At 42.6% G+C, this 21,199-nt stretch overlaps 1 protein-coding gene across 3 annotated transcripts; it reads left to right on the top strand.

Moving 5' to 3' along the window:
• The first annotated feature begins 508 nt into the window (after window positions 1–508).
• Window positions 509–19,768, top strand: LOC128300894 (phosphatidylcholine:ceramide cholinephosphotransferase 1-like). Of its 3 annotated transcripts, none has more exons than XM_053037141.1 (4): window positions 509–1,164; window positions 18,284–18,986; window positions 19,059–19,237; window positions 19,322–19,768. In XM_053037141.1, exons 1-4 carry the CDS (start codon window positions 1,099–1,101, stop codon window positions 19,481–19,483), a joined length of 1,110 nt encoding a protein of 369 aa, XP_052893101.1. In that variant the 5' UTR covers window positions 509–1,098; the 3' UTR covers window positions 19,484–19,768. The 3 variants fall into 3 exon arrangements, with proteins under 3 accessions (XP_052893101.1, XP_052893098.1, XP_052893099.1); XM_053037138.1 differs by lacking the exon at window positions 509–1,164 and adding an exon at window positions 9,003–9,902; XM_053037139.1 differs by lacking the exon at window positions 509–1,164 and adding an exon at window positions 15,997–16,304.
• Window positions 19,769–21,199: the final 1,431 nt, after the last annotated feature.

The following is a 21,199-nucleotide window of genomic DNA, read 5'->3' as shown; positions in this document are numbered from 1 at the left end:
ATAAATTGTTTTCAAAAACGGCAATAGCTTCATTTTTCCTTATGAAATGAAACCTTTCTAAACAACCAACATTATTCTTTATAAATCATCACAACGAATTGTATGTATCCCGATATTATTCATTATTTAATTCATCGAAGTCGAGCAAATTTCTCTGCATATTTGTTCTGTCAAATGGCTTCCAAACAAACGATTGATGAGCAAGATTATCTACCTTTATTCTGTCAAATAGCTATCAAACAAATGATTTTCTCTTCTCCATCCAGCATGTAGAAACTCCATCCACCATCCTCCATCGATGACGCCACTCATGTAATTGTCTCCACCAATCTCACCCTTTCAGCTGCGCTCCTTTACAACCCTTTCCATTGTCGAGTGGAACCGTTTCGCGATTGCGTTACGCTAGCTGATGACGTACTTTTACCGTACGTGTTTGGGCGTTCGAGAGGCAACGGCTGCGCCAGTGCACGCGGTCGTTGTTTACGTTCAGTCAAAATCGAAAAGTAGCTGGCACCGGTTGCGAGCAGCCAAAGTGTGCCGCAATTTTGTTGCATTTCTTATTCCCGCCAACACGGTTTTGTGTCGGTTTGTAGAACCATATATTGTAAAAAGCGTTTTCCTGTGAAGTTTTATGCAACACCGGAGGTTTATTTTTCGTTGTTGAACAGTGCAGTGTGTTGTGCTTCGTTCGAAATAATCGTGTCGTGAATGATACGTATGTTATCGCCCAAGTGCTTAGAAGATCGCATGATCATTATGGCTACTTGTTCGCCGAAATGTACAAGCTGCTAAGTGTTCTATAATAAGCGTAAATGTGAATCATACATGGCGTTCGGAGGTAAAAAAAGTTGATCACTAGCTTAAAAAGTTGCGTTTGAGCCAAGGAAAAAAGTGCCTAAAGAGGTAGTACGTATTCGTTTGCTGGTTTGCTTGTGTACACAGGTGTGTCGTCATCCTAGTCCCAAAGGAAAGCCTGTCTAGCGCCGAGAGGGGGTGCGTCAGCGAAGCCGAACTAATAGAAGAATTTATTAACAAAAAAACAAACCCACCACATACAAGTGAAACGACAAAGAAAATAGCAAATAATTAATCATCAAAATGGAAATTAACACCAGAGGAAGCAAGAAGAACGGTTCAGTTTTGGATGTTTCCACGGTCGTAATGGTGAGTATGCGAATTGAAAACCGTTCTATCCTCGTATTTATTTATTTATTTACCTTATATTTTAGTGCTAAATATTTTGCCAAACTACTTCGCTGTATTGCACCGAAGGTGTGTGCCTTTGTTTGCTTTCGAAGGCACTTCTGATTGTGCGTTGCACAGGCACACCAAATGAGCACACCTTGATAAGCACGGGCAATAGTGCACCATTGTAAACGAGAAGGGTTGCTAACCAGCATTTGTTACACAATACGGTGCAGGTTTTAATATTGCAGCACATCAGCCAATGGAATCGCATAGATCGATCGACTCAGCTTTTCGAAGGGTGATTTAGTTGAGATCATTATGCACAAAAATACCCCAGACTTCCTCTTAGCCCTTGCATAAACCAAGAATTCCAGGACAGGCAAGATAGAAAAACCAATTCAGTTGTCATTTTACGTAGTTTTTTTTTATAAGAATTGGGATTATAAAAATATTCCACACAAATAGTTTTATTATTAAAGGCCTCAATGTAATTTCCTTAATTTCCCTTTTCCTTTATTAGATATGCTGTCTCATTGTGTGACGATAGCTAATAATAGTCCATCGCTCACTTTACCGACAAATCCCAAACCACGGAAAGGACATATTCCAATTCCAAATTGATCCGGATGCTTTTAAACTCGTCATCGTTTCCGGTATTGCTTTTGTAACTTCACCCGCAACATTCTCGGAATGTCCTATGCTCCGCACACATAACAAAGCGATGTTGTTATGAATGAATAATCTACACCCAGGGCAAAAACCCGGGCGGTGGAAAGTGCAGCTGGGTGAGGCGTAAGCAAATTGTCCTATAAACGACTTCGGCAAACCGGTTTCTAGTGATGGGAACTATTTTTAACATTTCATTCATAAACATGCCCCACGGCAGGAACCGTCGTACACCGACGGGATCACAAGAAAAACGTAATAGCAATTCTACGACAGCTGACTTTGGCATGTGGAACGAGAAAGATACACAAATAAATATCGCGCTGATGCTGGATTTGAATGGGAAATGGGATTTTTGGAGATGTTAAGCTAAAAATAGCACATTTTATTCGAACAGATTGAGTACTGGATTCCGTGAGTTAATCATGTTTTTTTCTTCTTCCAAATAAAAACCCTCTCGGGTCCAATCTGGCCAAATGTGTGAACAATTTCGGCGGTATGGTTTCGCTCGAATGGCCTGAGGTGATTGGGTGTTGGTCAAGGTAAAGGCACTTGAGGTTTTTCGTCGTTGTTGACCTCCTGGAATCTTTCCCCTCCCAAATATCCACGGTGAAGGCCATGCGGTCCACATCGGGGCGGATGTTTTTCATTGAACAACAATGCCACATGGAGATAGGAGGCATTTTTCCACCACCAGTAAAAAAAAAAACACGACAAATACGCGGCCATGCCAAAAGGCGCCATAAATGATACAAAGGCAATTGCAACAGAGTTGCCATCGCACGCCGTACGTTGATCTTGAGCGTTTTTCCAATTTTCAATGTTGGTGCGAGCTGATCGTTAGACGTGTTGATAGTCTCATGCAAGCATGTTGTGGATTATTCGATCGTTTCAGTTTTGAATGTAAAATTGCACCACAAAAAAGATTGCAAAATGAATGGGAAATGGTTTGTGTGCGTTTGCGTTTCAACATGTGTGTTGGCCACGGAACTGATGTTTGTTGTTTTTGAATTATTCATAGTGTCACATTAATTAAGGTTAATCGTTGCAATTCCCTTTCAAACAGATTGTATGGGAGATTACTCAAAATTAACTACTCTCCGTACAGTATGCATGTATTGTAATATAGGAATTAAATCAAAACACTTAAAAATATGTTTAGAATTGTTCGATCATCGTTCGAAATTCAAGAAACTCCTCCCATTAGATCGTACGTCGTATCGCAAATTCTACGAAACCGACGATGATCCTGTCTTCTCGGATGTTGGCGTGATGCACACTTTTAGCTGATGATTTAACTCCGCTCCCTGTCGGAGATGATCGGTCGAAGGTGATTCATTGACTTGGCTGACAGCTCCAAACGGTAGAGTATCACCCGCTCGAACGATGAATCACCTAACACCGGTTTCGCGGAGATGGGTTGGAATAGCGCCACCGAGGTCAGTATCGTAAGCTTCCCGGCGTCTGTCGTAATTTCGACGTAAATGATAAGACCGACGTATGACGAGCCGCTACTGAGGAGCTCCTCGCACTGCGTACCGTTCTTATCGACCCGCAGGTCTTTGTAAATGGGGATTAATTTTGCACCCAGTTCTCTTGCGTACTGAGCGTGAATGTGTTCGTTATCTGTGGGTTTTAATGTTTTCTTCGTACTAATAGGGTAAGGTCAGTGAATGCCATAATCTGTTATTAAATTCTGAGGCTTAGTTTTTAATGGTAGAGTGTAATTTGTTTAATTCTATTGAATATAAATAAAAAACAGTTTGTTAACCTTGGTTGCACATTCAAACTTTTCAAACACAATTGTAATAGATTCACATACGATTGTGTAGTGTCTTTTTTTTCTAGTTCAGTTTTTCAGTTCGAACATGTACCGTACAGATGGAAAGCGCATCGAAGTGGAACATTTTCACAGCGGAAGCAAAACGAGACCATTGAAAGAAATAAACAAAAAAATTACTGCCCTGATATTGGGCAAGCCACCGTTAAACTGTGCCGTGGACCATGTCTTCCACTAAACCGTTCCGTTCCCCAACCGTTAACCACGACTTAAAGGTCAACCCAAACCAATGGGTACGGGGCGTGTGCAGACCGGTGAAAATGCGTTCCTCTTTTCCCCGTTTAAACAGATTGTAAATGCTACTAAATTTGCCTTCCCTTGTCGGTATAACATGGTGCCCCATTATGGCGCTGGAGTGTATCTGTCGAAGAAAATCTGTATACTCAACGGGCAGGTGCATGTACGTCGTTAGAAGTCACGGATGAATCCTTGATGACCGCCTTAAATCATACTTTGTGTGAGACATTATAATTTCTTCACCCCGTATGGCTAGCCATTTCATTTATGTTGAGGCGCTGGCTTAGGCGTAGTCAGGGCGGACCACATTAATGACACTTTCCCAATGCGTTATCATGTGCTTATCGTACGAGCATGGCTAAAGAAAGCTCTGTTGCCTTCCAATGATGGGTCTTACCGCTGAAAGGATCTAATTGCTTAAGGTGTGTCATTTGCCCATAGAACGGTTATATGATAAAGTACTGTAGTAACGTTTAGTGTACTGGAAGATTATAAAGAAAAGCACCACCATCTAGATGACACTAATGGAAATAAAGATTTATCACCATCTAGAGTAGATAAGGTCGAAATATGTAGGTGAAAAACAGAGTGAAGTTCAAACAAAAACAAAATAATGGTGGGACCCATAAAATATTGTGTATTGTGAGTTGCATGAAAAGCAGTTAGTTAGACATATATTTTTACCGCATTAAATTTATCTATATGATATGTATTGATATTTTTTAGTTAAGATTTTCACTTATTTGCTGGTATCTGTTCACCCCATGAGCGCCAATCTACGGAAATGTCACAATATATTACTTTTTTATCACTATCAATCATGTAGCAGCACGCAGCGGCACGGACTGGGTGGGAACAGTAAAAAAAAGGATACCATCAAAACCTCTGTGTGTGTGTGTGTGTCCCGCAGGGAATGATTCGAATGATATCCACATCATTCGCCAGTGGGGAAACGGGGAGGGGGCCAACAAGGGTGTGTAGCCAGGGCTTGCCGGTCAATGGGTCATCGTCGTGCTGGGCACAATGGGTGGAAAAACCTGTAGAGCGAACGCGTGCGTACGCGCTGCTGACCACGATTGACCACAAAACCAGGATTATGATGCGGAAAAACGGATATCGGAAAGGATTGCATGATTGTTCGGCTCCCGGCGACCGCACACATGCACACCCCATTATAACCAAACCGGTGAATTAGGTCAAGGAAGTGACCACCACAGTGAAGCGCACGGAAGGGACACTACAATTATTTTGTCTGCGGACACAAAACGCAACGTCCACTCCCTGGACGGCGCAGACGGGGTTGAAGCTAGACCGGGGAAAAGCAAAGCAAGCAAAACGGATATGCCGTGCGTGACGGTAATGGTGAAATATCCTTTCTCCTTCCGCTGTTCGCTATCCAATTTTCTCGCTGTGTCATTTTTTCCTCGCTTTGGCGATTTACTTTTCGCACTCCTTCAGGAAAAACCGGACGGGAATGTGTTGGATACCGCAATACCGCGTGCCATTCCTGTTCTCGTCCTTTCATCTTTCGTACGGTGGGTTTCACTTTTGTGGTGCGGATGGTTCCAGTGCTGCCTGTTTACTGCGCAGGATGAACGGCTTCCGGTTGTTGGCTAATTGATTGGAATTAGTGATTGTTGGTTTTGCCTTAATTTTATTTCGATGTGTAACCACAGTGTTGGTGAAGATGTTTGCCATTGTGAAAAGGTTATTGTTTAGCGGAAACATCAAATAAGTCTCTAGTTAAGAGACAGTTGAATCAAGATAAGGCTCGCAAAAGAATCAACCATCTTTGAAGATCTTTTAGCGATCAAAGAATCTTCTTAACTGAGGAATGGAGTCATTCATTTGTTTAAAAAAAAATGCATCCAACTTCATGAACATGGGATAGATTCAATCAACACTAGCCATTCCATTCCATTGATAATAACAATCGCTCACTGACGGTCCATAAGAGTTCTTGTCTCAATCTTGTCTGTTCGAGGTGAAATTACCAATGTTACTAGCACCACATTCCATCGTTCCACTATGACACCGTTCTAGTGAATTCGCAGACATTGAGTCACTTAGGGTGGCGTATCACCGAGTTATGTAGGTCATATTGAAGAATTGCAAGTGGGTTAAAGGTTGACAGGTTTGTTGCATTATTTTCCCCAACAAAATGTTTGTTCCCCACATTTTCATGTGCCTTAATATTTATCCAACACTTTTTAAACGAAAAACTACTGATATAAAATGATAAGGCCAGACCATCATTGAATTACTGCTTAATGTAATTACTAGTCGCGTAAACAACCCATAGTGTGAGGTTTCAATTTTTCAATTACCGTCGTTCGAGACACCCCCGGCTTTTCCGCGCCGTCCATTGACTTTGAAACATTTATGAATAATTTATCTACCAACAGTATCGTTCCTGTGTGCTATGGTTTAGATTTTCACGTACACAACCAAGTTTTATTCCTGTGCAGGGAAAGGCTGAAAATGTCCATGTTCCAATTGCTTCAAAAGGAATGTGCTGGTATTAGCCAGATGCTTACTCATTCGGAGTAGTGTTATTCTGTGTAATGCTGCGTAGGAATGGAACTTGAAGGCTGGAAAAGCGAACATTGCCCAATGATTGAAGCGTAATTGGATTTCAGCGTGTCTTTTGGCGCCCTGTTGGTGTACGAGAAGTTTGTGGAACCAGTTTCAATGCCATGTTTCCGGTACGATTATTGCATCAGCCACGAAAGGGACTTTAAAATGTATTATTTTATATTACAGCAAAAGTAAAACAAACGTTTTTTGAAGTGTCGATGTGATTTAGTGAAAACAGTTTCGTTGCAAACACACTATTGATTGAACCGATTGTGGATGCATTTGCTGCGCAAAGGAACTCCACATTAATTTCCTTCACGTATGCATATAGCCAGAGATCACATTCCAAAACCCGATCGTATTCACTCAACCACTCAAGAGTGCATTCAAAGACGCGTAGTGCAACTGCTTCCGCGATCGTCGCTGCACCGCCCGCGGGCACAAACTCTCGCACTCGCGCGAGGTTTCCTTTTCCCGCCCCCTTCTGGTCCACAATCGTGGCGATTAGCTGACGCATCTAATGAATAGCAAAAGATGCTTGAAAAATAGTTTTACATCAGCAACACTACCACCAACACCATCAACGACTCTCGGTGCTTTGCAACAACCGACCCCGGAAATCGGTCGGTCGGCGAGAAACTCTCGAAAGATCGCCGTGAACAAGCCGCGTCGTTTTGGTGCGCAATGTGAGAGAAAGTTGGAAAAATGATACGCAACAACATCAAACAAACCTGTTGTTGGTTTGAGAGGGAAAACGGTGGATGAAGGAAAGAAAATATTACGTTAATAACATACACGAGTTAGTTAAATTACTTACTTTAATGCTGAATTTAAAAGCACTGAATCGATATGCAAATTTATAAATGTTTTTTTGCTAAGAATTACATAGATTTATAAATTACAATTCAGTACGCAAGAGTGAGAGAATAAGAAAAATGCGTTTGTTTACCAGTTTGGCCGCCAAGGGTGTCAAACTTGACCAATTCTACATGCTATTGCAAAGCTGGTCCAAAAGCTTTTTAAAAACGTTGGAATTTAACGAAGAAGTAGGTCTTTTGTAGAAACAACCCTAAACAAAACGCAATTTTCCTATGAGTTTGACACCCTTGCACCCTTGCATGGAAGAATCCCAACAAGTGTCTGATCGCGGGGTAATCCAACGCGCTAAAGGGCCACATCGCAATGGTTCGTTTGCTTCTCGCGAGTACCGTGAGTGGTGGCACGTTATAGCGAACATAAACCAGCTGGGAGCGGAAAAATAGTTGTACGGGACCAAAGGGCAAAATACCACCGTGAAGGTATTTTATTTTAACGGAGTTAAAACGGGAGGGTTTTCAAGGAGCAAGACGCTGAACACCTCACGTAGTTATTTTTTAAAATATGACATTAAGCTATAGAATAATAAATAAATATTAAATAAATTCTGTTACATAAAAAATCCTGGAAATTATGTTTCGAAAGCTTTAGATACACTCTAAAGCCTCTAAAAACACTCTTTTGAAAATGATTAAAGAAGGTTTTACTTGCAGCTACGATTACTAAAAGCAATATCTGTATGAAAATCAATCTTTCAACTATTTAAAATATAATAAAATGAAATTACAGTTCATTATATTACATTGTCCTTTATGGATCATTGTGGTACTGTTTCTCTTCATATGTCGAAGTTAGTTAGGACAATCGTCGAACCAATCGCACCAATGTGTGGCGTATCCTTTTCGCTCTAGGTGTGAGTAAAATCATCATGCTTTCTCGTTTTCGTAGGTTTGTTGTTGAAAGGGAGCCCTTCGTATTTCGTTTTGGCCACTAGTTTTAATAGTTAATTAGAAAGAGCGAAAAAGCATAAAGATTTTGCTCTTGGAAAATTCCAACAGTGAGAATGGTGTAATGGAGTGGAGTTTGACATGTGAAGTATTCGATTACAGAGAACAACCAATCAGAAACTCCTTCATATAATATAGATTTAAAGCGCAAGTTTCGAGTTGGTCATCTTGGCCCTATCTTCCCCTAACAGTTGTAAAGAGAGCGTCCGGGACTGCGTACCCTCTATTGTTTGGTTGCCGCGGCGTATTACTTGAAGGTTGTTCTTCGAACTCGCCGAGTCGCCGGCTCCGCGGCATTTCCTATGCGCTCGAGAGCGCCACTGCACCGACCGTTCGATCTTCCAACGCACATCAGTACCAGCGCGATCGCGTACGTGATTTTCCATCCACTTTAGTGTGTACGGTTGTGGTACGCACCAAAAGGGAATCCAAGTGGCCGGAGTGTGTGCGAGAGAGTGCAATTTGTTTGTTTGAATCTGTTGATGTACAGTAAGCGGAAAAGCGGTGCGAGCATTGTAACATCGTTTGCTTTGTTGTGTCTGCGATAAAGTCAATCAATACTGCAACAAACGGAACGGTACGCATGTACCTACCGCGATCATCTGTCTGTCAGAAGGAATTAAACTTTCATCCCCCATCCTCGCCACCCTCTAAATGGGGTGGGTTGATAAAAGCAAATCGGAAAGCGAATGAGTGTGTGATAAGAAAACAATAGTACGGTTCTATAATGCCGTCGAGGTAAAAGAGCATCCACGTTCGCTCGCTGCATTCAGTGGCGCGTCCGACCGTGCCAAGGGTGTCTCAGCATTCAGGCGTTGCATTTCTCCCAAACAGAAGGGTGGTACGGTGAGTGCGTACAATGAACTTACGGTTGGTGCATGGATGTGCAGTTATGGTGAACCTTGTCTGAAGACCCAGCAACATACGCACCACGCCGCACGCATTCATAATTGGCCCGGAAGAACATTGGTGACGCTGCGGCGGTGTTTACCTCGTGACAACCAGTTGTGAATCTTTGCCAGCTCTACAATGTTGCCCCGATAAGCGTGATCGTGCGCGGGTTAATCATCGCTGTTAGGTTGACCGTGTGTAGTGAGCAGCAGCGACAAGAAAAACCGGAATAATATATCCTTGGACAAATCTAATTCGGCGTTCAAGGCAAAAGACGCACATTTTGAGGAGGCTCTTCTTCCGCCTTGTCTGACAGTGAGCGTTGTTGTTGTGCGTGAGTGTGTGGAATTGGGTTGGCCAGCCTAGAAATTAAAGCATATCTATCCCTTCTGCCATCGAACGACCTTAAAAAGCAAAAGAGGGATAGGAAGGGCCTCTTTACCATTATTAGACCGTTTCGTCGCGTCTGGTGTCTGGTGTGGTTTGGTAAGAAAAAAAAATTGTGACCGCTGCGTGGACTGCCTGTGTGCAAGTGCGTGTTGGTTGTGTGAGTGTGTTTCCTCCTTCGCCCAACGATGTCATACTACGCACCGAAAGCAAAGCCGGGAGGAGGCACCTTGAGGGCCGTGTACGACAAACTATACAGCAACTGTTCAACATTCCGCAAGCTGCACTATGAAGTAAGTAGGAGGGTGGGGAGTGCTTAACGTTACTGTCCGCGGACCATGTGACGCAAGGTACCGGCGGCATCCATAGCCACGTTCTATTTCTCGACCGTTCCATTCAGCGTGCTATTTTGCTTCGATTCTACGCGAAGTGTTGGCGTGCGCCTGAAAGTGGTAATTTGACATCCACCGCTAGAGAGATCACTTCAGATCAGATCGTCGGACGGGACCGATCGCATCGACTATAGAATGGAGTACCACTAAAAATAACCCGATAGAGAATGTTTCGAAAACATGGCGAGACTTTCGTTTAGAATCATAAATAAGCAGTTGCACACAAGTGGATGGCGGATATTGCTGGTGGGTTGTACCCTTTGGACGACATCTGACTGAGACGATCGTCCCATTAATGGGTCAAAATAAATGAAAAAGGTATCGAGTTGCGCACCGTCAACCGCAGCAAGGTTTCTTTATATTACATTGTGGAAAATTGCGCCGTTAGAAATTATGTCAAACCCCGCCGGCTTTCAATGAGCTGCACCAGAATACGGATGAATGGACTTGTTGGGGATGTGTTGTTATGGGCAGCCGCGAGCTGCTGACGACGCATGTTTTCCACGGGTGCCTTATAGCTGTGGCTAGTATTGGTAGCCATGAGGGGGGTAGTTGTTACAGTCAGCTGAATTCCTCCCCCGTCCCGGAAGCCACACAAATCGAAGGGGAAACTAAAAACCGTTCACCTCATGAACACTACGCCAACCGACTGCTATCGCCTGCCGTTTGGGTGTTGGTGTTGGCAGATTTATTTGTTTATTTTGTTTCGTTAAGAAACTGTAGCAACAAAACACATCCACGGAGATGTGTTCGTTTTGGATGATACCTTCATCATACAGTTGTTTTCGGTTTTGTTTTCTTCAAAGTAAACCAGATGAAACAAACATTGATTTACGGTGATTCACGTTCTGATCAAGAAACTTCAGGTTGGTTGCGAGACGAAAAGATGTCGAATGGGATCGTTGCTTGTTGGAGGTAATATAAAACCAGTTCGATTGCGCTTTATTTTGTGGTTAATCAGCATTAATCGACCGGCTTTCAAATTCTGAGACATTGAAGGTAGAGATCGAAGTTTACAGTGCGAGTTCGGCTGCATCTCTCAGTGATGCGAGATGCAATTAAGTATATCCAATGTCCTTACATTTATTTATTCTATTTCATTCGTTTTTAACACTATACTTTCCATTTCTAAAAATATGTCCAGTTCCTATTAATTATGTTGCTTGATACACTGTTAATTGCTAAAACGTCATTAGATACAGGCTTTAGTGAGCACATCCCATTAGCACACACCACCTCGCCGGCGACCCTAATCATCAAGCGCCCTCCAGACTCTTCAGATTTTAGCAACAATGCAACTGCTGCTGCTAAACACGTGCTAAATGATTAGAAAAAAACCTACTGAATGGCAATTTACACCGCTTCGGATGCAAATACTTGTCGACAGCATTGTTCCTTTTCGCAACAGACTAGCGTTGCACTACTGGTTGTCAATATGTGTGCGGTAGTGCAGTGGACATCAAACAATTGCATGATACGAAGTGAAGATCATCGAAAAAACACATAATATTTCGGAATATCATATAATCTTCAAGCAGTTGCTGTTGTTTTATCTAAGTTTTAGATCATTTTGTGAATAGTTCTTGAATATCCGCTTTTAAAAGTTCTTTAATTTGTTTTATAACTTAGAAATACTATGCACAGAAAGAGAGTTGGAAAACATTTGTTGGGAAACATTTGTCTACAAAAGTAATTTTAATTCTTGGAACTCTGGACTAACGAAGTAGAGGAATTTTAAAGAATCTCACTTTGACAACCTCTGGCTTAGTGGCCCAGTGAGTACATCCAACAAGTCCCACTGTGTAACCACTTAGACCAAGAGGTGTACTTGAACCAAGTTAGCACAATATCTCTTTTGTATGGCAATAAAGGTACATACTACGCGTGTGTATGCGCATTGGAAAGCACTCCAGCGATAGACGAAGAGTACGGCGTCGTCTGAGCGGCCTTGGCTATATGATCTCTCCATCGTCAATATGATAATCAACGGTGTCGCGAGGTTGTGCAACGGAATTTTTCCCACTCAAACGCGTTCTTCCATTCATACAGCATAAATGCAGCAGATGTCTGCTGTTTGTTTGCAGCCTACCGGTATAAAACAACGAATTCAGTATCAGTTATTGGTTTGTTTTGCCTCTTATCCACCGTTTGGGACAGTCTTTCGAGTTTTCTATCAAGCGGAAGATTTATGTGCAGTCAGCGCGAGTAACCAATTGTTATTGGGAGTCAATTGAAGCTGATTAATATTGCCGGGGTTGGCAAATACTGGATCTTAGACGAGTGTCTTCCCCAACTCCCGGTTCGTTCGGCGATGTTGAACCTGGAACTTTCAAGCTCTGTGGCAGCTCTTTTGTTGTGTTTCACTGCAGCTCCCAAGCGATCACACGATCGACGCATTGCAACTGAATGCACCATTGATGGGTCGGTACGGGACGTTTAACGGTGGTATCTCTGTTGACGCTGGGTTGGTTTGCTTTATAATTATTTATAGACCCGTCCCTTCGAAACGGTGAGTGATCGCGATCAGTCCTACGTACGCGGTGTTTACTGATGGATTTTAACGTCGTAAGCACACACAGCTGACCGTGTAGTGCACCGTGGAGCTCGCCGGCGATTGCGACTGACGTTCGCGGACACCGATGAGTGCGGAAATTAGCAATTCGTTTGCACTGCGCGGATCGTTGCGAATATAAATATCGATCGCCCGGCACAGATTAAATGCGTGCGGTGGTCGACAAACGGGCCCAGCTGTCCGGAGCGGTGTGTTGTGTGAAGGCCGCCAGAGTGTTGAAGTATTGACGCGACCGATTACCCCAAATGCAAGCGTGTCTCCCCATTTGTCCCAACCCCGTTTGCCCAGTTGCTCGCTCCTATCGGCATGAAGACAAATCGTTTCATTCTGCCAGAAAGCAACCCGATTCCCGATGGTAGATAGCGATTGATTGCTATATCAGCCGAGTGTACAAGCGAGAACGGAAGCTATGTGGTTTGTCCCGCCGGTTTCGGTGCTCGAGAAGCACGGAGGGTGAATAATTTATTAGCTGTATTAGATACCGATTTCGGTGGCAGGACGGAAGCGGACGCAAATGCAAATGTGCACACATTACTCGTTGCATTTTTGTACTCTTCTTTTAATGGTACTTATGGACGTAAACACTTGAAGCGGTTGAATGAAGACAGTACATAGTGCGTTGTGGGCGATTGGTGGGGACTCTTTGTGTTCTGCGCTTCGGTGTTAATGAAATGTGTCAACTTGTGCTTTTTTTCTTTATTCGCTCTTCAATGCCGACCACAAAACCCATTACAATATCAAGCAATTGATCAATTTAGACATGAACCTTTGATACACAATAACATTACCGCCACAAATGTGCTGTTCACACGAAAGTTCTTCGTCGTTCGCAGGTGATAAGTCAGTCAGATAGAGTTAGAGGTGATCGCACATGCACTGTAGCATGATGAGTGACAAGTAGTACACTGTCTCTGCTATTGTCATCATCGTTTACCATCGTCGTCGTCCAACTGTCCAAGGCCAGTTTGAGTGATCAAATTCAGCATCATCATTATCTCGGTAGGCACAGCTTCCACACAGCTCGGTACTCGTGTACTCTCGTCGGCTTGGTCAGGTACACGAGCCCGCAGTATGTGTGGTGTGTAACACCAATCTGAATCTGAAGGCTAGAAGATGGATGACTTGACTATTGAGTGGTTGGTAGCGTCAATCAAAATAAAACCCTACGCGCCATCTTTCCTGTTGGGCAGTAGAACATTATCATCACAAAGTTGGCGAGATGATAAGGAGATGGGTCTTTTTTATACCTTGGAATTTGATGTGCGGACATGTAAAAAGTCCATCACGAGCACACCCATCTTTTTTGGCAAAACGCAACTGAAAGAATCCAGCGTATTTGATTGCGAGGCGAAAGTTGTTTCATTTTATTTGCATTCTTGCGCTAGCACTCTTCTCGATCGTAGGCGATAGTGGTTCTAGTACCAGTCGGCACAAGGTTCTAAGGCTTTTGAATAATTCAAAGCTATGTGAAGCAGGTTGAAAAACTTCATTTACACAACCGTATCGTGTCGAATAGGTCGATTTCGACTTCTCTACACATGGGATGAATTATTTAATCCCCGGCAATGTTCGAGCCGTTTTATGGTGTAGCGATATAAGTATATTCTGTAACCATTCCCCCATGCTTGAATTCCATTGTCAATGTACCTCACTAATGAACTAAGTCATACGCTACCATTACCATCAATTAGTTGTACTTCATGGTTTCCGTTTTTTTTTATCTGCCCGCATCAGTGTAGCAGAAGGAAATGAGTTGACCCCTTTTTATTGTTTTTTTTTGCTGTCATCTCTGTCTAAACATCACATTAGGAAGGTCACGATCTCTGTGTGACGTTTAGTCCTGAATAAGTAACACCGATACAGTGGATAAAGCGATTATTCGTTTGATTTAGATGTATCTCTACCTGGTGGGACTGATGATGCTTACAGTGCTTATCGTTTGATGATGCGTGCGTGATGGAAAATTCCAAAAGAACTACGCCCGTAATGGTGTCGGTGCTCTTTTTATTATCGTCACACTGTCGTCGACTGATCGTTCTTTTTCCACACACAAAAATAAGCTGTACATCTAAACCTACTGGGGCCAGCTGAACTCCTCCAATCTTGCCGATCGTACAGCACCCTCCACCGGGGTTTTGTCCCATCAAAGATGTCGAATAAATATTTATCAGCAAATCAAGGTCCAACCGTTTGAAAGAGCAAGCTGAATCAGATATTTGAAGTGCAGCACCCAACCCGAGAGAGTCAAACAATGTGCGAATGCCAGTGCCAGAGGATGGTGATAATAATTTTGTTTACTTACAAGCTGTTACTTTGAAGTGGGTCGTTGAAGCAAGTACACATAGGTGTAGCAGCAGATATACAAAGGTAATGTTTTGCTAGCACTACATAGAACATTCCACCGGCCAAGGAAGAAACGGATTGCTCAAATCGCAGCCGTTGCAGCAGGTTTGTACGATTTACAATGGCAATTCACGGTACACACCCTGTACGCTACTGATATTTTGTCTCGAATGTTATCGTTGTAGCAGCTCGTACGGTGGCAGCTTTGAAACGCTGTTGCGACCCCCCCAAAAACCCCGAATGAGCTTGGACAATCTTTGCTTACTAATTTGTACGAAAATTGACTTCCCTTTTCCGCGATAACCATCCGTACTTGACGTGCGCTGTTCCGTAGATGGAGAGCAAGATTATTTTATCAAGCTCTGATAGCGATGCTATCTATATGTACACGCGTCGCATGAATACATACCTTTGGCGGGGTCCTCCTGTGACAGCTGCATCAGCACTGCGGCAAATGTCCAGACCCTTTTCATAATTCACTAGAGACTTACCGGAGAGGCGTTGCCGGGACGTCACTGCCTCGGTTGGACACGCAGTATGCACCTTAGCCAGTTGTATATGATGATTTGTATAAACGTCTGCTGTGGGGAGCGATAAAGCAAAATTAAATACAACTGCACGGATAAACAACGGATAAGCAACGTTAGGTCAGATGTCTCACTTGGGGACGGTTTTGATTTATACAGAACTTTTTGCAATATGTGTGTGTGTTTTTTTATTGGTAAATGCTTTTTTTAGTAGCATTGTGATTAAAAGTTTTAATCTAACATTGCTCAAATTGTTTTACTTAATGATGTATTTATGACAAAACACCTGAGTTGAATAATGTGGTACAATTTTGCATTTAATCATTTCTACAATCTTATTCAGCACACACTGTAATCTGATAAGGACCTTCTAAAAAAAAGAAGAAGAACGGGAACTCAACTAACGAGTCACCCACCCACCACAGACGCGATCGTTTTGCTGATTCGACACAATGACGACAACGATGACGATCATACAGGCACAAACACATCCTAACACAGCGCGACAATCCGCAGCGCTTCGCGCGCGAGAATCATTTGTAGTAGAACAGCACAGTGCAACGGTTGTGCGTATTGTACGTTGTGCGCGCTGTGTCGAGTCGGCTGTTTCGTTAGTTACCGGTGTACCAGTCGCGACCTCGATCTTGTTGTTGTGCGCCTTCCATTTCCTGTGCACCGTAAAGAAACGCTGGTGCGCGTGTACCGGCAGAACGTTTATGTGACTCATCGGTGGTTTGTTGTGTCTCTTTAGCTGCGTACAAAATGAAGGTGATCCTGAAGGCGGCATGGCCCTCGACCAAGATCATACAAAAGCTTTCGTCCACGTACAGTGTGTATCTTTGGAGTTACTTTCCGTGCCAGGCAAGTGTGGGGTTTTAAATATGTGCTTCATTAGGTGTGTCCTGTCGACAGAGGATAATAAGGATATGCCTTTGTGACAAAACAAAACATTAAAGCTACCTTGGTAACTTGACGCAAGTAAAAAACGAAGAATGTTTCTGTGTTGTAATAGTGGTTGATAAGGAAAAAAGTTATTCTTTCGCGTTCCTTTTCATGGCTGCTGACGCCACTGGGGGTCGCCATTCGCAATCGCATCTTGTTTTTTCCTCTATCGCTCTGTAAAAATGACCCGTGTGTACACGATCATTTCTGTAATGGACAGTCATTCTGAAGGTGATACGTTATGATCACTTGTGCCACACAGTCACAGATGAAAGTGCACATCGAGAAACGAGTAACAGGACACCCGCTGTAAGCTGCCACGAACCGTAAATAAGAGCTGTAATATCTTGCGACATCGAACTTTCCTATGATTACCGAAGTGATCGTGTTTCAACGACCCATCAATAACAAGTTTGCTGGTTCTTTTGTTGGAAAACAGTGTAATATGATAAATAGATATGTTTGATATATCAGTTATCAAAATCATGTCTACACAATCTAATCGCAGCACGAGTTGTGCAGGAACTAGTCTGTGTTTGCAATGTGCTCATCGATCAATCGACGAATAACTTCACTGTATGTCCAATATTACATTATCTTACCACCGATTGGCTATATTTTCTGTAGCGATTTCTAACTGGCGTCAGACACAATTTTAATAGAAGAAAAAAGAATCTACGCGCCTAAATCATATGATTCGGATATCTTACCGTTGTGCGAGATTATATACAGAAGGAAGGAGTTGAAGATGGTCTGCTTTCAGCAGTGTCTAAATCGTATGATCTCTGCTGACTCATAGCAGTGCTTTGTGAGCCATGAGTTAATCTTTCCGTTCAGAATATGGGAGTCATTCATACGCAACTGAAGAGGCCGTTGGAATTAACCACGAGCCAGTCAGCAGGATTACAGGATAAATGACGATAAGATTGGTAATAGCTTTGTCGACAAAACTCTGGTTATGATAAAAGAACGCTATCTGATGGATTTAAGAATGCTAAGATATTCCATCTTACGGAATATGGAATACGTGATATCTTGTTGGTGAAGTAACGCTACAACCTCCGGTATGGAAGTGTCATGCAACGAACCAAGGAATTCTCAATTATTCAGGAAAAATTGAGGACGTCGAGTCGATTGAGAGAGTCCAATTTTTATCAATCGATATAAACACGGTATTTCATTAGGATATCTATATGAAGTTGTCGACACGAAGGTTCTGGTGTTTTAATTCAATTTATTTTCTAAGACCTGACCTGCTGGCATAAAATGGTAAATGAGAATAGATTAAGTAGATTATTTATTATTTACAGCACTGGTTCTATTTATACTTCAAGTAGAAACGATCGTCACGGAACAACTATGCATAATAAGCATGTATCTGAAGTACTTCAACGTGCACAATTGCCTGCTTCTCTTTTACGATTGTTATCTTAGCTAACCACGGCAAACAGCAACAACAGGGCAAACAAAACTTCGATTAGATGCCTTTGGAACCGCTCCCCAAAATACCTTTTACAATATTTGTTTTACATTTTCCATTACAAGCGGAGGCGTTGATACACTCCCACCAAGTGAAGAAGACGTATTTAATGTAACGTCCTGTTTGGGGAACACTGATTAAAAGCTGTACAAGAGAAGTAAACGAAGAAAAAAAAATCGATGCCATTCATTCATTGTTTGATTGCATGGCGACAACTAGGGATGTGCGCCACAAGATAAGATTAGGTGGGACATGAAATGTGCATTTCCTGTGGAATATTTTGCCAAGGTAATGCAATTTCCCGGACACAAGGAAATCCAAAAATAGTGGATAGCGAAACAAAATGGAATAAAAAAGATACTTGTAAATGTCTGACAAGGAAACTAACCTTTTTTATCGCTTGCTTATGTTCTTCCAGGAAGTGCCTGACTCGTACGATTACAACAGCCCAAATGCTACCAGCCATCAGTCCGCGTACGCACACCCAGGTTCACCATACCACCAGCAGAACCAACCGCCACCGTCCGACACCGGCAGTCCATCGAGCGATGCGGTTATGATCAAGATCGACACACCGTCACCGTTGCGCGACGATCAGCAGCGTTACCCGAAGGAAATTGGCAAAACGCTCCTAGCGTTACTCTTTCTGGCACTTAACTTTTTCATCGCCACCGTGTCACTGTCGCTCGTGCACGACCGTGTGCCGGATCGGGATACGCACGAACCGCTGCCGGATGCATTTCTAGACCGGGTGCAGGCCCAGGACTGGGCGCTCGATGTGAGCGAAATACTGATCATGGTGGTGGTGAACTCGTGCGTACTGCTGATCACCTTCCACAAGCACCGGTTCATCGTGATGCGGCGTGTGTTTCTGCTCCTGTCGGTGCTGTACATGATGCGGTCGGTTACGATGTACGTCACAGTGCTGCCCGTGTCCAGCCGGACGTACTACTGCAGCCCGAAGTCGAATGCGAGCAGTGCGGGAGTGATCGTGAAGCGAGCGTTTCAGCTAATCTCCGGCATGGGTCTGTCGATCAACGGGAAGCAGATCTACTGCGGTGATTACATCTACAGTGGCCATACAGTGACGCTAGTGCTGGGTTATTTAGTGATATCCGAATGTAAGTATTGTGGATTCATCGCGTTTGTTTCTGTTGTTAAGCAAATATTTGTATCTATCTCCGTCCGTACAGATTCACCCAAACGCTTCTGGCCGATACATTGGATCTATTGGATGGCCAGTGCGACCGGTGTTGTGATGGTGCTCGTTGCACACGGTCATTATACAGTTGATGTGCTAATAGCGTACTACGCAACGACGCGGCTTTTCTGGACCTATCACACACTTGCCAACAACAGCTTACTTTTAAAGGTATGCATGAAGTTTAATATTTCATATATTCACTTTTCCAATACCGTATTTAACTAAATTGCTTTTATTCTTTATCTCTTCCAGCAAAATGGTAATAATTATATTGGACGTGAATGGTGGTACTTCGGATTCCGGTACTTTGAGCGCAATGTACGCGGTCCCATCCCGCTCCAGTACGACTGTCCGCTTGCACTCCCGGCGTCCTGGACGAAAAAGTCGCCCAAGTTGCCAGGACGTGAAAGTTGATACCATCACCACCACCGATGGCTGATCGTCGACACTTACCTGATTGTGTTCGCTGAACCCACCCACCCGAGGGAGGATTAGTGTACGTACCGGTTGCGTATGTGATTTGTCCAGTTGCATATCGTATGCCACAACTGAATTCCGAGCTCTAATCCACGATGCTTTAATGCAGCATTACAAGACGAGAAGGACAATCAGTTCTAGCGTGAAAAGCATACTCACCGAGAACATGATTTTTGTTCATACGAAGCGGAAAGCAAAACTAAAACAAAAGACTTTTTAAAACCAATTGAATAAGGTATGATATAGTATAGCAATTATTAGCAAACGTACAGATAACGTTCCCAAATGGCTAGGACATTTATCTGTCGATTCGGATGTACATTACCATTTTTTAAACCACAACGTTAAAACACAATTCTTTACCACTACAATCCCAGTTATCAGCTAACATGCTAAACTGCTGTACGAAGGATCGTATCACTCACCCAGGCAGCATCCTACAGTCAGATTAGTTAGATTATTTTTTAGTATAGTTGTGTAAGCGAATATTTGTTTAGGGAACTAATTGAGCAAGGTTTAATTTGCAAATTTACCACAAGCAAACGGATAAGAGAAACCAATGTGATATAACAAATTGCGCCGAGCGCAATGCTAGCGAAAGAGTCAAAAAAAGGGATGCGTCCATTTGTGTGGTATTTTTGTTTCATTTTTTTCGTTTTTTGTATATGAATGGTGTAGCAAATTTTAGTGTTTTTTTTTGTTTCTCCTTTTCAATGCGTTTACGAATAGCATAGGTTAAACAGGAGGCTATTGTAGTGTGTGAGCTCCATATTTTATACAATTTTCCCTTAATTGTGCAAGTGACAATCCACACAGAAGAGAAAATACATCAATGCGAAGGAAGACAGAACATAAACAGTGTCGTTCGCTTATTGTCTAATGAACACAACTTCATAGTACCAAAAGAAGAATGAAAAATATGATTACTGTTTATATCCGGTTGTAAAATCTCATACTACTATCGACGATGAAGGCCGGTCTGGGTGTGAAAATAAGTAAACAAATAATCTAGTAAAGGTCACATTAACGTTCAGTAATCCTAAGGAAAGATGACCATGAAATTAGACGCAGGATGGTTTGATATATTCATTTTTTTCCATTTCTCAAGATGGTGAGCTACCATTTGAGTGAAGTGGAGTAATTTTGTTTCGCTCCCTAGATGTGCGCACGTGTACTCACACCTTTAAAACTATAGACTGTCGCCCGAAACGAATTCACGTGTGCCTTCTTAACTGCCTTGTAAAATGAAAAAATAAACTGTTCAACATTTATGAAATAGAAATGAAACGAATTGAATACAATTCTTATATGTGTTTTAGAGCAATCTGATGACTTAGGAGTAAGTTAATACGAGTGTTTACAGAATTGAAACCCCCTTCTTTTGGGAGGGATTGGTTAAAAATACGATAAGCAATCAACCCTTTGTTAGGGATTTTCCCAACACGTTCGATTGACGCATTTTGGAGGAGAGAAAGCCCAGTAAAATGATAAGGACCATTTTCAACAATCTTGATGAGACAAAGAGTCACCAACTCATTTATCTTATCACTTATCTTACTCAAAATTGTAACTGATACTGAAGATTTCAATTTGAATGCCCTGAAAGTTCCTATTTGAATATTGCAAATGTCCACGTGCTTCAGAGCATCGTTT

Source organism: Anopheles moucheti, chromosome 3 (genome assembly GCF_943734755.1).
Source record: "Anopheles moucheti chromosome 3, idAnoMoucSN_F20_07, whole genome shotgun sequence".
NCBI lineage: Eukaryota > Metazoa > Arthropoda > Insecta > Diptera > Culicidae > Anopheles > Anopheles moucheti.
This window is presented reverse-complemented; position numbering and strand designations above follow the sequence as displayed.

Coding starts and splice junctions, on each gene's coding strand:
- LOC128300894 (XM_053037138.1), top strand. CDS start 9,798: ATGTCATACTACGCACCGAAAGCAAAGCCGGGAGGAGGCACCTTGAGG. Junction 18,987..19,058: donor TTATTTAGTGATATCCGAAT/GTAAGTATTGTG, acceptor CCGTCCGTACAG/ATTCACCCAAACGCTTCTGG. Junction 19,238..19,321: donor ACAACAGCTTACTTTTAAAG/GTATGCATGAAG, acceptor TATCTCTTCCAG/CAAAATGGTAATAATTATAT.